This window comes from Parasteatoda tepidariorum, chromosome 9 (genome assembly GCF_043381705.1).
Source record: "Parasteatoda tepidariorum isolate YZ-2023 chromosome 9, CAS_Ptep_4.0, whole genome shotgun sequence".
Taxonomy (NCBI): domain Eukaryota; kingdom Metazoa; phylum Arthropoda; class Arachnida; order Araneae; family Theridiidae; genus Parasteatoda; species Parasteatoda tepidariorum.
This window is the reverse complement of record NC_092212.1, coordinates 39,084,518-39,102,195: the sequence shown is the minus strand read 5'-3', so window position 1 is coordinate 39,102,195 and position 17,678 is coordinate 39,084,518. Positions and strand designations below refer to the sequence as shown.

At 31.1% G+C, this 17,678-nt stretch overlaps 2 protein-coding genes across 3 annotated transcripts in view; both read left to right on the top strand.

Moving 5' to 3' along the window:
- The window catches only part of LOC107449040 (uncharacterized), a 50,830-nt gene that overhangs the window by 31,596 nt on the left and 1,556 nt on the right, over positions 1–17,678 (top strand). The window lies entirely within an intron of this gene.
- Positions 1,020–10,474, top strand: LOC122270156 (uncharacterized). Of its 2 annotated transcripts, XM_043046487.2 has the most exons (3): positions 1,020–1,169; positions 5,775–5,921; positions 8,615–10,474. In XM_043046487.2, the coding sequence occupies exons 1-3, from the start codon at positions 1,125–1,127 to the stop codon at positions 9,098–9,100; spliced, it is 678 nt and encodes a 225-aa protein (XP_042902421.1). In that variant the 5' UTR covers positions 1,020–1,124; the 3' UTR covers positions 9,101–10,474. The 2 variants fall into 2 exon arrangements, with proteins under 2 accessions (XP_042902421.1, XP_042902422.1); XM_043046488.2 differs by lacking the exon at positions 5,775–5,921 and having other exon boundaries at positions 1,037–1,169.

The window sequence follows — 17,678 nt, the reverse complement described above, 5'->3', positions numbered from 1 at the left end:
TGTTGTTGTAGCTCATTTACGTCGCACTAGAGCTGCACAATGGGTTATTGGCGATGGTCTGGGAAACATCCCTGAGAATGATCCGAAGACATGCCATCACAATTTTGATCCTCTGCGGAGGGGATGGCACCCCAGTTTAGGTAGCCTGACGACCTGCAAGCGAAGTCGAGCACTTTACGGTAGAACAGTTTAATCTATTGTCAAGATGAAGAACGGATAGTACAAGTTAAATAAGGACATCACAGTTGTTGTAGTTCATTTACGTCGCACTAGAGCTGCACAATCGGCCATTGTTGATGGTCAGGGAAACATCCCTGAAGATGATCTGAAAACATGCCACCACAATTTTGATCCTCTGCGGAGGGGATGGCACCCCCGCTTCGGTAGCCCGATGACCTGCACGCGAAGTTGAGCACTTTACGGTAGAACAGTTTAGCGAGGATCAATACTGCACACCCTCGGTCCCTACGCAGACTGATCCAAGTGGTCACTCACCCGCACACTGATCGCAGTCAGTGATGCTTGTCTTCGGTGATCTGTTGGGAACCGTGTCTTAACGATCAGTCCACTGCGGAACTTGCCAAAGGAATAGATCTTTCGCTATGGTAAGGATTTGTACGTCAAACACTTTACAGTAAAACATTTAAACGAAAAGCGATACCGCAAATCCTCGGTTCCTTCGCAGGCTGATCAAAGTGATATTCTTTCCACTCACTAACTTCTGCAAGTGATGCTTGACTTCACTGATCAATAGGGCACTGTAATAGACACTGACGGGCGTGGGAAAAAAGCCTTTTAAGAAATTTTAAAAAAAATGAGTATGAAAGGCAATTCGAAAATGTGTAAATTTGAAGTGTTAATTCTGAAAACGATTCAGTCTTAGTGGGATACGAACCCCTGACCTACTGCCCTCCTTCATCACAACCCAGGTAAAGTAATTGGTAGCTTTGGAATGCGAACTTTTTGCAGTCAAAGTTCGGAATCGTAATCTGAATCGACTAGATAGAAAGTTAGAAATAAGCAATCAGAAACGTTAAACTAATCTTCTTTTCAATATAATTAGTCGCAATTACTTCATCTTTTTTTTATCGCCATAATTCTCAGTATACCTTGTATTCAAAACAATGGGGAGTTGCTGTCAGCTTTTGCGTCGTATTGTAATGCATAATGTAAGTAAAAATTAAAAAATTTATGAAAATGATGTTTTTTTAATAAATTATCGTGTTTGAATAATATCTCAACACTATTATAGCTGGTTTTTTATCTGTTTATAATTTAGTGAATTGGTGTTGCTGATGCATAAAATATTATGAATAAAATCAAATTTGTATACATGTTATTCCTTGCTGAAATTAACCAATTTGATTTTTAAGTGCTACTCTGATAAACCTAGTTACAGTTACCTGGATGTACAGTTACCTGGATGTACAGTTACCGGGATATACAGTTACCTTTAAACATAGTCTTCATAGAGAATGATAATTCAGATTTTCTGTATAGATAATCTGTTGTAAAAATCTCGTTTTAAATCATAAGTTCAAATCCTTTGAGGCATAATGTTTTTTCGGCAATTCACATCCGTGATTTATCCACGCATTTAGTTACGCACTTAATTTAAATTATTCATATAAAAGTAAACAAAATTTCTATTGTTTTATAGTCTAAATTTTCAAAAGTAGAAAGCTTGAACGTAGCAACTCCAAACAACAACTTTGCTATTGGATTCTAACTACATCTTTATGTGCACGAAATACTATAGCACAATTCTTAAATTAAGCCAGAATTTGAAGTTTCACGTAAAGCTACTTGAAATTTTTTTGAAAAGAAATAGCGTTGAAACAGTTTTAAATTAGGCGGAAATTTATTTTAGGTAATCATATGCATTTAAATAATTCATAAAATTTCACACAAACTACACTGGTCAGTTGCATAACTAACATTTTGCGTCAAGTTAATACTACAGTGCTGTGGTAATTTATAATTCTGTTTGAAATTAAAAGTAGATTAAAATTTTACGTAAAATTTTGATGTCTTCTAAAAATATTAAATTGTAGCTAGTTATTTTTACTTTACAAGCCACTTAAAGTGATACGAGATATTTTCTTGACACAAAGATTACGTAAAAATCGGATTCTTATGAAAGCAAAGTAAAATTTAGGTTGAATAGAATTAGGTGATATCAAAATTTGAATTTCATTCTTTGCCATTTTTGATCCATTTTCGTTTAACCGGACTTGTTATTTTGTTAAACTGATGAAAATCATAGGTCGGATCCTTTACACTGTTTTTGGAGCTAGCTACAATGATTCTGACTATACCGTTCTCTAATAGATAAAAAGTTTAATCGGTTTTAATCTTAAAGAAAATTAAATGTATTTTATCCTTCGGTTTTCGTTACAATTTGATTTGTGTTAAATTGAATTTGTTTTTCTTTTAAACAATATTTTTCATTTTAGTACAAAATATTTTCCGACGCTGCATCAACACTATTTTTCATTGAAAGTTTTTTCATCAAAATAAAAATGGATATAAAATGTGCATTTAGAATTTAAGAATTTGATTGGTACATCGAACGATCAAACGAGATTCAATAAGGTTTCCGAAGTTTCTAAAAATCGTGAATTATATTTTCATTTTTGTTTCTTTTTCTGATTGAATTATTTAAAATTTAGGTAATAGAATTATTACTAAATAAATAATTACAAACGTTTTGTAGAAACTTCGATCTGGATTATTAAAGTCAAACGATTCGAAACTGAAAGTTAAAGGAATTCGGAGCGAACTTCAGAAGCTCAAAAAGACGGAGCGATCCAATAAAAAGTTTAAATGTCCGTAAATTATTTTAATTAAAGAGCGTACAAGATCTTTAATAATATAATAATCTATATGTAATTATATCTACTATAATCTATATTTTCACTCTTTAACAGCTACTTTCGGTTAAAAAAATTGGGCTTACGTAAAAGCAATTAGATATTTCAGTGCATTATTATCTTCTGAAAATTTGAAATGTCTTGTGTAGCAACGACAGCAAGAAACAATTTGACAAAAAAGTTTGAGAAACATTTTGGTTCAAACTTTTTTTGAATGACTTCTAAATCAAAATTAATTCATATATCAGTGCGGTTTAGTTTTCTCCTTTCACCAATAATTATTTTATTTCCCATAATTTAATAAACGATAAGTTTATAGAGAAAAATTTATTTTAATTTTATTTTACGCAACATTGCACTTCATTGCAGAATTAATGTAATACATGTTTAGGAGTTAAAATTTGTTCGAAAATATTAGGTCCTACGTTAAAGACTTATAACTTTAAAAATATATTCACATTTGATTGATAAAAATAATTTCGAAACTTTATTGCGATTGAATTGACGAAGCAAGTGACAAAGTCGTTTCTAAATTTCTTATTTGCTATAAACATAAGGGTAACTTAAGGCGTATCCGTTGTGTGCAAAATTAATAATATATTTCACAAATTTAAGCAGTTCTCGTGGTTAACGCCTTTAAAAGAATTTTTTTAAATTCCTTGTCTAATGTAAAGAGCAGAGTTAACATTAGGCGTAATAATGCTTTTAAATGAGAAGGCTGACTAATTGAGTCAGCATCTAGGCCGATCATTCTGATTAGATTGATCAAAAAACTAGCTTGTTTTTCCGACTGAAGCTGGTAAGCTATTTTATAATCGGCTTACACCACCGATTATAAAGTTTTCTAAGTCACCATTATTAAATTTGGAATCTATTTACACGTGATGTTTTGAGAAAACAGATCCCTCACTTACGCATTACATTTGAAAAAAACTCTCACTTACATATTAAATTGCAAACTCCTCATGAGCCTGTGGAAAGTATTCTTAAAATATGTGTATAAACTTCATCATTATCAAACATTGCATAAAATTTTCCTAAATGAAAAATATAGTATGTTTCAATGCAAGATATAATACTAAGGGTCCAACATCATCTTTCCGCACTCGTCGACTTTCGCAACTGTTTTTTTTTCTTTAAGGGGTCACAGTACCCAAAAAATGACAAATACCAGTATTTTTTATTGCTTATAATAAAACTTCAAACTATTTCGAATGCACTGAAAAAAAATCGTCTCTCTATCTACATTTTTGAAAAAGTTATGAATGATTTTAGATTGTCCTAATACAGAATCTTGCTCTGCAGACAAACTTTAAAGGGCTTTTTCTCATAAATGATAATTTTGTGTTTTGATCTTGATTAAATCCCTAAGGAATATTTTCTATTTAAGATAAAGCTTTGAAGTAAACTTTTTTATCTTAAGTATAATACACTTATTTAAACTGTGCATGGAATAAGCATTTTATAAGGTATTACAATTTTTACAGCATGATATATATATCTAACAGGAATTTTAATCCTTTTTTTCTACTTTTTTACAAAATATTTTATAAAAAATACTCTAATTGATATATCAATAAATGAATGCACAAAATTGTTAAGAAAAATATTGTAAGAACTAAGAAAAAAAAATTTTGAAAATAAGTTAAAATAAAAAAGCCTTAGGGATTTAAAAATGTTGAATTTTTCAACTTTTTTTAAAATTTTAAAAAATTTAAACAGTTTAATTGTTTTTTGAAGATAAATTATTGATTATAAGTTAAATAAGCATGTAAAGCATCCTCAAAATGAATGATTATACCTTTATTTAAAAAAATTGTTGAATCACTTCGCTAACTTGTTAGATTTAAGCGAAATATATATAAAATACAACGTATTTTACAAAAATAAAAAATCGAAAAACTGAAAGAAAAAATACAGTATAAAACGCAATTTTTTTTTCATACTTTTTTTAAAAGTTTTATATACATAGCTCAAAATGTGCTTACGAAAATTTACGTAGCTCGAAATGCTTGCTTTCGAAAATAGAAGCATTTGATTTACTACTGTTGAACCAATGTTATCATTTTACTCAAACTAAACTTCTGGGAATAATTTAACCAAAGACTTTTCGAGTTTTCTTTCCACATGTTTGCTATTTTATTTCATTTAATCCATCCTGGTCCTTGAAAATACTACTTAACTACATCATCACACAAAATTCACCTATGGGAAGCGCAAAATCCATTATAATATGCATTGCGATTATAAAAATGAGAGCGTTAATTTCTGCTTCAGTTTTGTGCTGCCATATAGCTAGAGATTTATTCTGTTATACCTGTTTTGACGTTGCTCATTGTACTGCTACTAATACTACTAAGACCTATATTACTAGATCTGTACTACTAAGGTGAGTAAAATACTATTATAAAATTTGGCAAGAGAAGTCCCGTGAAATAAAATATATTTCCTTAACTGCTGCTGCTTTATTGCTGCCAAAACATTAAGAAATTAAATTAAAAAAAGGAAATTGTACCTCAAGATGGTTAATAAACTAGTACTCTCAGTTGGTGACCTATTTTTTTTTTAAACAAGATCTAATCTTGCCTTGTTATCCTCTCCGCATAGGTCTATTTTTCACAAATTCATATGGAAATTCATGTTCTGGTATCCTGGTAATGATATTTAGTTTAGACTGGAAACTGCTAACTGTCCCTTTTTGTCTGTTTTAATTACGAATCATAAGTTTTCTACATGAAGTATTATCTCAACTTCATTTTCAAAAGAATTAATGTTTTTTTTTGGTTTTTATACTTTCTGTGCATTATTCTTTTGATACTTGATGTTTTTTTAAAATTATGTCTGAAATTGAAAACTGCAAATGCATGCATTACAAAAGTGTTTTTTTTTTTAAATTTCTAGATTAGAAAGACTAGCTGGTATATGATATCCTCTCATGTAATATCTTTTATATTTCTTCCTTCCTTCTTGATAACTATCGCTGTCCTATTCGAGTATCGTTATCTCAGAGCAATAGCTGGTGTTTACTCCGTTTTGGCTCTAGGTTTTGTAAGTATTATCTGAAATAAATAATAAATTTTCTTAAAATTTCTCTTTTTTTGCTGTTCTACATTTCTTTTAATAGCAAGCGGCAAAATAAACATTAATCTTGAATTATTCGAAGTTGTGCGAATCAAAGTGAAAAATTCGGAATATTCAAAATTACCAGAAGTAATAAGACTAACGGTAAAATCAAAGATTTTAAGTTTGAATTAAGCACTAAAAAGGCGGATGGGACCAATTTGACTTCTGTTGCTTAGTAATTTAAAAAATAACATACTAAAAGTCTTGAGTATTTCTAACTTTTCATAATTTCATCCAGTTTAAGCGCTTATTTAAGGGCCAGAGAGGCAATTTAGGTATTTTGGTAGGCATCTAATAACCCCAGTTAGGTTTGCATATAAGGTACACTTTGATAAGTATAAGGATACTCCATTTTTATTTCGAAAAAAGTTTTTAAACATAGCTCTAATTATTCATAGGGAAAAAGAAACTTAAATATCTAAGAAACTACCGTATAATTGTAAAGTCAGTTTAATCAAATATTTTTGTTAACCAAATCTAACAAAATAACATAGAATTTCGCTGACCTTCTATAATATGTTTTTATTAAACTAGTTACGCATTTTTAAAATTTATAGATGCCAAATTTATCTACTTATAATCTGGGAAGAACCAAAGTGGCCCCTGTAGTCTTTAGGTATACAGCAATGAGTTGAATCTATCTAGTAGTATTAAAGTAAGATAAGTAACTCAGATAGGATCACCAAATCACATCTGTAAAAAAAAGTGTTTAACTCGTAATTTTGAATATAGATGGCAGTAAATTCTTAAAATCATTGATGAAAGTGTTATTGTGCGTAGTGAAAAATTGTCTGCATGAATTTGAAATTTTAGTGCTCTTTTAATTTCGAGCTATCTTGTTTTTATCCATAATTCCTATACATCGAATTAATGCGAAATTTTTATTTTTAGAGTAGCGAATAAGTAGTAGTATGTAGCGAATTTTGAACTTTTGCCCATTACTCTGGTTGCAGAAACCCTCTAGCATGGCAGCGGATTCAGCAGATTTTCCCATTAACTGCAAATTATTTTCAATCTCAGATTTTTTTTTCTTTTTATAAATGTAAAATGGAAAAAAAAGAGTTAGGAGACAAAGAATAAGTAAAAATTAAAGATGTTACAAAAGAAAAGATTTTTAAAACTTAATGACAAATAAGTAAGTTTTTCTTATTAAAAAAAAAAGTTATATAAAGACAATGCCCATTGTTTTGGTTACGATTTTACTAGCCTGCATGGCACTTGTAATGGTATGGTAATAAATTTCAAGAAACTTTAAAAAAAAATACAATAAACTAAAATTTTGTTAATTTATTCCTATAAAATGAAAGTATTTTATTTTGATATCCTAAAGCTACATTTCTGATTTCTATATTTGATTTAGCTTAAGCATGTGATTTTTCTCCTTTCGGATAGTTAAAGAACGATTATATTAAATTTTATTTAAGTTTAAACCACACTATGTTTCTTTGTAAACTTTATTAAATATAGTATTTTCAAACTGTGCTAAATAAAGCATAGCAGATTTAATCCGTTAAAGTGCGGAATCATGAATTTTCGCATTCTTCCGAGGTAATGTGCACGCTAACATTATCATTAAGTTTTAAAATTTTCCTTCATTCTGTTAACTAATTTGCTGTTTGCTTTGATTCTTCATAAATCAAAAGATAAATAAGGAATTACTTAAATTTTTTTAGTTATAATATATTTTAATCAATTTGAATTTTGGTTTTTTAATATTTAAAGTGATAGGATTCATAAACTAATTTGATTGTAGAAATAGGAATATTTGGATAGCGAAAAATAAATAAGATAATATTTAAGTGAACTTTTAAGGGTTTTATTTTATATAATTATGCATTCGCTAAAGGCCTGGTTTCTTTAGACAAGCGCCTTCTCTGGACATTGAGGACGTTGCTCTCTGGAAAGTTGACGTACCACTGACGCCAACAAAATACTGTTTTGTTTGCTCAGCGTGAGCAGTCGGTCCAACGCAGATATTATCTCGCATTGCGTATGCGTTAATAACATAAACAAATATTTATTTTGAATTTGTATTGATTTTGTTATTGTCGACCAGTGCTTTAGAGAACAAATAATGACTCTGTCCAAGAAAAAACATTATAGATTAGCTAAACGAAAAAGAAGAGGATGAAGCTATGCTTAATGTTAAAATCAAAATCTTGGATGGTTTCAGTGCTCTGTTGGATACTGTCAACCAATGCTTCTGTCGTTAACGTTACGTTGTAATCAAACTGCAGTTGATTCGGACGTCAGTCGTCGTTCAAGCTGAGCGTTCGATGACGTATGCTGTCTAACTCACAAATTGACCAATCAGGAGTTAGCGTTCGCTCCAAGATGACATTTTGTAACGCCGACCTGCCGTAAGAAACTAGGCCTTAACTCACGAATTTACCAATCAGGAGTTAGCGTTCGCTCCAAGCTGACATTTTGTAACGCCGACCTGCCGTAAGAAACCAGGCCTTAACTCACGAATTTACCAATCAGATGTTAGCGTTCACTCCAAGCTGATATTTTGTAACGCCGACCTGCCCTAAGATACCAGACTTTGAGACTGATTTTTATTACACGTCAAAGCTTTTAAAGAACAACCTTTAAATAAATTTATATTTTTTTTTCAGGCCGTCAACATGTTTCTCTTACCAGTTCAAAAAGCATTAGCCGAGGCAAAAGAAAGGCAATCTGCAGATAGATCGAGAATTGATGTAGAAGCTTCTTCTGAAACTGAACCAATGGACCAGGTTATTGAGCCCGTCCAAAGATCTACTTCATTTTGGACTGAGGCGCTTAGGAATTATCCATATCCACATTGGCTATCATCACCAGCTGCTGTCGCTCCAAGTTCAGAATCCGATACATTGAAGAAGATTCGTCTGCATAATGAAAGGTTAGGTGCCAAGCCAGGAACGCATTCTGATGTTGCTGAAACTTCTTTCATTAGGAATGTGGAAAGTAGTGAAGTTGAAGGCAATTTGCAAGTGACACACAGAAGTCTCCATCCATCAAGATCTCCCGAGGAAGAATCAAATCCTTCATCACAAATTGTCACTGAAGCTGAAGTTTATAGACCAAACACTGGCGGAATGGAAAAAGTTCACGAGATATAGCGTCGATTTGGCTTTAATCGTGTTTTATTTTTTCATTTTTTTTGGAAATTTCATATGCAATCTTTAATTTTATTTGGATAATCTGAGAAATAACTTAATCCTTCATCGTTTATTGTCACTGAAGTTAAGTTTAAGGAACAAACTCTGGAGAAAGTAATTGAAAGAAAAATTGACAAGATATACCAATGATTCAAAGGTTTTAATCGTATGTTTATAGGCAACTTATACTCTTTTATTAAATATTTAAGGATTCCTTTTTTTTATTTATTTATGCCTTTATGTTCATGTATCTTTTTAAAAAATTCGAAAAGGAGGAATATGTGCGCCTTTAGTTTAGCAGTTAGTGTATTTATGAAAATTTTTAATTGTATCGTTTAATCATTTTAAAAAGAATTTTTAAATTTACTTTCAGAGGATTCCTTCACTCAGATTTCACGTATTTTTAGTAATTGGTGCTGTCAAGAAAACTTTTAGATTATAAAAAAATTAAATTTGGAATTGGAAAATTTTAATTTATATTTTTATGGTGTATGTATAATATTTATTTGACTTTTAGCTTTTTGTTTTTAAACTAAAGTGTAATACTTCAAGGAGATCTGTGACAACTTTAACTTTCAAGAGATGCTCAAAAAAAAAATTTAAGAATTTTAATTGAAATACTTTGTTTTGTTTTAATACTTTTTACTATCCATGATGTATATCAATAATACTTTAATTCTGCATTTTTATTTTAATTAAAACTTTAAGGAGGGATTTTAACAATTAAAATTTCATTTATACGTAATTAAGTAACAATTTGTATTTTATATACAAAACATATTTAAGCTGCGAGCCTTTATTTTTATTAGTTCCGAAAAAAATAAAATCTGAATATGCAGAGATTTGACAATTTTAAATCAGTTTACTTTTAATATGCTTAAATCGAAACTAATTATGCGTTACATTTTAAAGGCTTAAAACAGATTAAATTCTATTTTGTTAGCAATTCATACTTTCCAGAAATAATTCAAGGAAGTAAATATTGAAACTCTTAAACTTTATCAGTTTACTCTCAAATACATTTCTCTAATTTTTAATTAAAAGTTTATTTTTAACAGTTACATTTAACGTAAGAAAGAAAAAAAAATTTCCGCAGATAGCTTTATAAAAACTCATATGATGGCAGCAAAAAGTTACTTTTACATAAACTAATTTTTTCAACTACTGTCTGTATTTATAACACTTGGATTTATAACTAAATAAGTAATTCATCGTGACTTGTGTAAATTTAGTTTTCTAATGAGGATTTTAATTCATCTGTTACAATGAATTATTTATCTTTATTTGTTAACACAAAGAGCATGAAAATTTATAATAAAAATATTCTGAGTGAAACGCTTGTATTTTTATTAAGATTGGTAAAACAAAGTTTAAATCTGAAAGCAAATTTTAAGTGTCGAAAAATTTATCTTAATTTTGTAAAGCCTTATCAATGATGGAAAGTTCTTAATCTGAATTTATAGAATTTGACATTTTCTACAGCTTAAGTTGGTGGCTCAAAATCCATGCAATGAAACTGAATTGCATGTTTTCGAAACTCCATCGCCAAGGAAGGAAATTTCGTATTACCTGGAGAAATGTTTTCGAAATTATTTCATTTGATAATTCTTGATAACAAGATTGTATATTATATCAGTTGAAATTATATATTTGCCTAAAATGTCAGAGGACGCTTTACCACGGAAAAATCTTTTTATGGCAAAATCTTTTATCTTAATTGGCCTTGTTAACCCTTTGTTGGTTTTAAACGGGTTCAGCTCGCAATCGAATCGTGCTTCAAAATGCGCGCAAACGAATTACGCTCGGAAGCAAGATTTCAACCGAAATGGTTAGAGACGAGCACAACTCGTGTATTGAAATTTTTCTCCAATGCGCACTGACGAGCTGAGGTCGTTCGTCATTATTATTCTGCATTGATTATGTTGCAAACGAATCATACTCGCGAAATTTAGTTAGTTTTACTGTCTACAGATGGCAGTACGGATTCCATGAATTTCTTTTCATAATGAAGGGGTAATTTTTTTTTTTTTACCTTGTTCTTGTAAAATGGCTCAAAAGCGAAAGTTTGATAATTATTATAGTGATACAGAAAGCTTATCAAGTTTTGAGTCTGATGAATACTTTGTTCACAATATTTGGGTAATCACTGTATTTAAATGCTTCATAAAGTTTTACATTAGTTGTATTTATTTAGTTCTTTCAATTTAATATTTGTCTTATATTTAGAACTAACTATTTATATAATTGATTATAATCCTTTATAATTTACTATTTAATAATTATCATTTATTAATTATTTTAAAGTACGTAATAACTGTTATTTATGTACTACAAATACTTCAAAAATTTTTTAAAAAACATGTGGCGAACTATCTACGGCATCGCCAGAGAAGGGTGACATTTTAGGAAGAACGGAGGGGGAAAACAACTGCTACTTTTGACTACTGTTTACTCGTAATACTGTGCGAATCAAGTAAACGAAAACTGCTCATTTCCCTAACCGTCAAAGGGTTAAAGTTTAAAGCATGAGAAAAGGGAGTTCAGAATAAACTAAAGTAAACGATGGAGTTCAGGATGTTGAAAAAAATGCTTTCAAAATAACAAATGCAAACAAGTTACTGGTAAACTTCTCCAAAACGTAATCCTGAATAATAGTTTCATAATTTCTTAACATTTTCATATTTTAAAATTGTTTCGGCATTTGAAACTTCATGACATACTCTAGGTTTGTCAGAACGCATTTTTGCTCTCTATTTTAAATTAGCAATAGAGATAAATCAAAATTTTTAGATTCAAATTTCGGTCTGTAGTATAGCGTCTTTTTAACCCCTTCTTTCTCGCTCCCATGAAAATGACGGGCTGAGGTTTCGCCCTCTATTTCTCGCTCCAGTGATATTTCCGGGCTGGAGTGTTCAGTAGTAACGCACCAATAAGAATAATACTAATTCATTTCTTTTGCCAGGAAAAAATTTTATTTCTCATTTTGCACACCAGACGGCAGTACCAGGATATTTTTAAGGTAATTGTAGATAGTTTATTTTAAACTAGATGTCAGCACTAATCAGGTATACAGGGATAAAAAAATAGGCATTTTTATGAACGTTTTCTTGGAAATTAACCGATCGTTAAGGGGTTAAGCAGACGGAACCCTTTCGCTACAGTTTAAATGCCTTTAGAAAAAGATCTAATTTAAAACTATATATTGTACCATCTTGCGTCAAAAATTTATTTCAAACTGACCGAACAGCTAACAAAGATATTTTTAAAATTCACTAATTCGGCAAGATTTTTAAGAATATCTCTGATCCCTTAAGAAAATTATCAAAATACTTGAATAATTTTACAATCTTTGAAAATTTTTATGAGCTCAAAAAATACAATAGTAGTAACATTTTGAAAATTGAAAAAAATTTTTCATTGTTTCTTTTTAGATCAACAATTTTTCGTTCCACTAACATTAGCCGCAATTTTCTAAATTAATCTAATAGTCTAAACTAACTTGATCTAATAGTCTTGAATAATTGTTGCACACTGCAGTTTTTAGAATAGTATATTCGCAAAAAAGTGTTTTCTCGTGCATCAACAAACCTTTAAAAAAAAAGTGCCTGTAAAATAAGCTGTAAAATAATTATAAAAATGCATTTAATCTCATTTTAAGAGTATTTAAAGCAGAATTCTAGGATTTTTGTAACGTTCTATTAAAATCAATGCTTAAGAGGGTTTTCAAAAGTAGCTTGGAAATGCTTCTACAGAGAAATGAATATATAGATTTCCGGAACAACTTCTGTGTTCACGCTGTTTGCAATTAAGACATCAGGTTCTGGGGTCACTTAAGACAGTGTTCTCAAACTTCATGCCTGTGGACTGGTACAAGCCCGTGGATAAAACGGTACGGCTTTCCATGGACGAGAGGTTAGCCAGCTGTTGAGAGACGTCCCCTAAAGCTCTACCCGCATGCAATTATATTTTATTTTGAAGACCTGTTTAAGTACAATTAAATTAAAATTATTGAATCAAAACAATTCAAAATATGAACACTTTATGTCCCCTCTTCAGCAGGCCGAAGTAAAATTATCAAACGTAGACTGACCCACGGAGATAAAATGGGTAGTTAGGTAGGTACTTTATTTATTTCACACTAGACCTGCCCAAAATGGCGACGGTCTGGGAAACATCCCTGAGGATGATCCGAAGACATGCCATCACAATTCTGATCCTCTGCAGAGAGGATGGCTCCCCTGCTTTTGTAGCCCGATGACCTGTGCGCGAAGTCGAGCACTTTACGGTAGAACAGTTTAACGAGGACTGATACCACGCACCCTCTGTCCCCACGCAGGTTGCTCAAAGTGGTCCCCCACCCGCTTACTGACCGCAACCAGTGATGCTTGACTTCGGTGTTCAAAAAGGTAGGGAACACTGACTTAAGGACACGAACTAACAACTTACTCTTATGAGATCTTTGTGTTTAATTTCAGCTTCTATATGATCTTGGGTCCCGCAGTGGACTGATCGTTAAGACACGGTCCCCAGCAGATCACCGAAGTCAAGCATCACTGGCTGCGGTCAGTGTGCGGATGGGTGGCCACATAGATCAGTCTGCGTAGGGACCTAGGGGTGTGCGGTATTGGTCCTCGTTAAACTGTTCTACCGTAAAGTGCTCGACTTCGCTCGCAGGTCTTCGGGCTACCGAAGCGGGGGTGCCATCCCCTCCGCAGAGGATCAAAATTATGATGGCATGTCTTCGGATCATCCTCCGAGATGCTTCCCAGACCGTCGCCAATAGCCCATTGTGCAGCTCTTGTGCGACGTAAATTAACAACAACAACAACTATATGATCTTGGTCACAAGTCTTTAATAAATTTCAGTGACTTTTTTTTCTGAGAATCTTCCTTTACTTCAAATTTATCCATCAGAAGATTAAAGACTAATGCACGTTTTTTATGAATTTTGAAAAATAATCTGATTGGTATTTACACTAACCAATCGTAACTTTTTAAGACATTTAAAGTAAAGTCTGACACTAAATGAGTAGAGTTAAACAATCTATAAATTTTTTAATCTTCTATATCATTGCTTTAAATTGTTTTTTAAAAAATGAGAAAAATCTAAGTTATTACGAATAAAACCATGCCATCATGACTCACTTTTCAAAGGTATTCTAATAGAATAATAGTCTATCATTAATAGTTAAATACAACAAAATAAACAAGTTTAGCAACTCTGTATTAGAGTTACATAACGTTACGTAAATGCAATCGTAAGATTTGTCGAGGGACAAAATTCCGAAATATCAAAAATATAAATACTTTACAAAAAAACTTTTTACATTTTTCATTAATTTATTTATTTATTTTCAGTTTTCTGAAAACTAAGCAATTGTTATGGAAACTGAATAGGCTCTTTTCAAATAATAATAGAATGAATAGAATAATTTTCAACAAAATTTAACTCATTGAACCCTCTGACGCGGAGGATACATCGGTGTTTATTTTCTGAAGCTCTGTTTACAAGCAAACATATTTTTTGGTATTTTTTAACTATAAAATCAGTCTAAAAGCTACTAAAAAATCTATTTGGAATTATATTTGTACTAAAATATAAAATCCCAAAAGAATGTTAAAAAAAACGTTTCTCTTAATTTTCAAACATTTATTAATTATTTATTTTAAAAATTAAAGTAATCTTTATAATGATTAACTGTTTCTCTTAGATCTAAATAATTGTAAATAAGTGCAAATTTGAAAAATTATTGTTCAGAAATGGGCCGTGTTTGGAAGATTTTACCTTTAATGCAAAAAAGACACCGTTGTTTCATGCCGTATTTCATAACGAAAAATTATTAAAATGTTAAATATAATATTTTTCATTTGCCTTGACCTAAAATAATACAAAATAACTAGAACGCTTCGCCCCCTGCTCGCTGGCGCTCGCCAACCCCCGGAACTGCTTTCCCAGTTCATTTCGGATTGCTCGCGCATTGGATACGTTCTTAACGTCTAGCTTTTGTATACTTTTTTGAAGACTGAAGTTTGCGTTTTATATAATATAGATAGATAGATGAAAAAAAGTATTAAAATTTTTTTGATAGGGACTCTGCGTCAAAGGGTCAATAATGAAAACTAGTAATGAATGATAATAATGAAATTATTAACATTCATTATTAGGAAATGTTAGTAATTAAATGGGTTAATAATGAAAAATAAAACAATTATGCAATTCTTCCTTTGTTATAATGTTTATAAGCTACATGAATTTTTAAAGGACGTTCTATCCTGATATACATTTTCAAAATATAGCCGCATTATAACAACAGCCAAATCATAAACGAGACTGGCTACATTAAAAAAAAAAAAAAAAACTCTGAAATCAGTTTGATTATTCAAAAAAATTGAGCAGTAGAATGGATTTATAGAGATACCTTCAAATTTTTGATATATTTATTTATGGAAATATTCTTGATATATTTATTATATAATCACACACACAATTAAAATTTATAAATTATTCAAAGCTTATTTCACTTAACTTTAAATTAATCTTTGTAGGAACAGAAAACTTTTTTTTAAATATCGAATTACATACGAATGCATGTTTATTACATTAAATTCGAGTTTACCAATTATATGATTCAAATTACAAATCAAAAAAAAAAAAAAAAAAAAANAACACAAAAAAAAAAAAAAAAAAAAAAATTCCGATGCCCGCCTGTGGAATGACAGACATACGTCATACAGGCATCTGAAGGGCAGATTTGTTGGCCACTTTTCCAGGGGCACTATATATTAGGTGGGCCAACGTTGCTCCCACAGTAAGGACAGATAGTACAGAGAATGAAAGAACATTCATGCCTTGCCCGGGATTCGAACTTAGAACCTTTCAGATGATAGGCCAGTTCCCTGACCCCTACACATGCCGGTCAGTTCAAATCAAATCGCTCATGGACTGCAATATAGGCACAACTCAAAAAATCATGTTTTGAGATGAGTGGGCTTAAAGTTTTCATTGCTAAGGAAAATCTAACAATATATATAATTCTCTTACGTGGCTCCCAAATTTTGGCTGTCTTTCTTCTTCGCAGGTGGCAACGTTTGCTTTGTTTTGTTTACGTTACTATTTCCTTACACGGGGAATCAACCAATGATAGCCGCTAAAAATGTCACATGCCAAATCTAGCTGAGGTGGCTCAACATATAGTGCTTTTGAAAACGGAAACTGAAATAACCAGAGAGCATCAACTGCGGCAATCTCCTACTATTAAGCTAGGCAGAAGTGAGTAGTCTTTGTCGATAGATCTCTATTTTAGTATTTTGTCGAAAGCGCTTTTTTTCACGAATTTATATATTACGAATTTATNAGACAAAATAAATAAAAATTTACAAGATTAATTGAATGAGTAAATAAATATTTTCACCTCAATTTTTGTTCTCTTTTTTTTTGTTTTCACGCCAGAATACCAGAAGCAGCGACGTCTGAATTACGACAATACGAGCTATCCAGCCGACGGATTTTCTGGGCGTGAAATCGGAGAAAATAGCTAATATAAGTAAAAATGCGGAAGAGTTAGCAGCTAGGGCTAAGATTGAATTTTCTGTTTATCTTTGAAAATCATAAATAAATATAATTATGTTACTTCAACGACAGAATTTAAAAAAAAAAAAAGTGGGATATTTATAAAAAAAACTAAACTCTTAGAGAATCGGATATTTTGATAGAAAGGCTGAAATTCTCATCCCTGTATAAAGGTCAACCAGTTTTATCCCAAGGAAATGATTTTTAGGAAACTTCAGAGGGAGGAATAAGGACTTCAATAATTTCGCTCCACCGAAAATTAAATTCCTCATAAAAAATTTTAACTTGTGCAAAAAAAAATTTCAGCAGAAATTAGCGGGAAAAATGGAAAAATCTGAAAAAAAGCGGAAATCCGCGAATTCGCGGAAGAATCTCATCCCTGTATTTACTAAAAAGATGTAATTTTTTAAAAAAAAAACATTTATATGGATTTGAATCATTGTTTTGAATTCTTAGAATTTTGTGCCTTTGCAATGTACCTAAGTTAGTAGCTAGCGAAGCGAGCTTGGTTTGCGAAGCAAACCATATACAATTGCGTAACACTTTTCGGGGGTTGGCGAGCGTTAGCGAGCAGGGGGCGCAACCCACTAGTGCATATAAATACTCTAGTTTGCTTAAATGAAGACTACCTTTAAGTTGTTAAAAGCGATGAACTAGATCATTTATTTGAAAACGACAATAAATTGAAAAACGATAATCATTGATCTAGTTACGCCACTGATGTTTTTTCTGTTTTGTTGTTTGGTACGATGTTCTTTTTTTGTTGGCATTGTTGAATATGTTTAAAATAATTAAAAGTTGTTAAGTTTCTTAACGTTGGTATTGGCAGTTTTTTTTTTTTTTTGAAAATAGAGTTGTGTTTTACAGTTTTAGTTTGTGTTTTTAACTCAAGTTGAATTCACGTGTTTTTTGTGTTGTGTCACTATTGCAGTCCTTGAGCGAAATATAAACTGCTGTTTGTAGAAAATG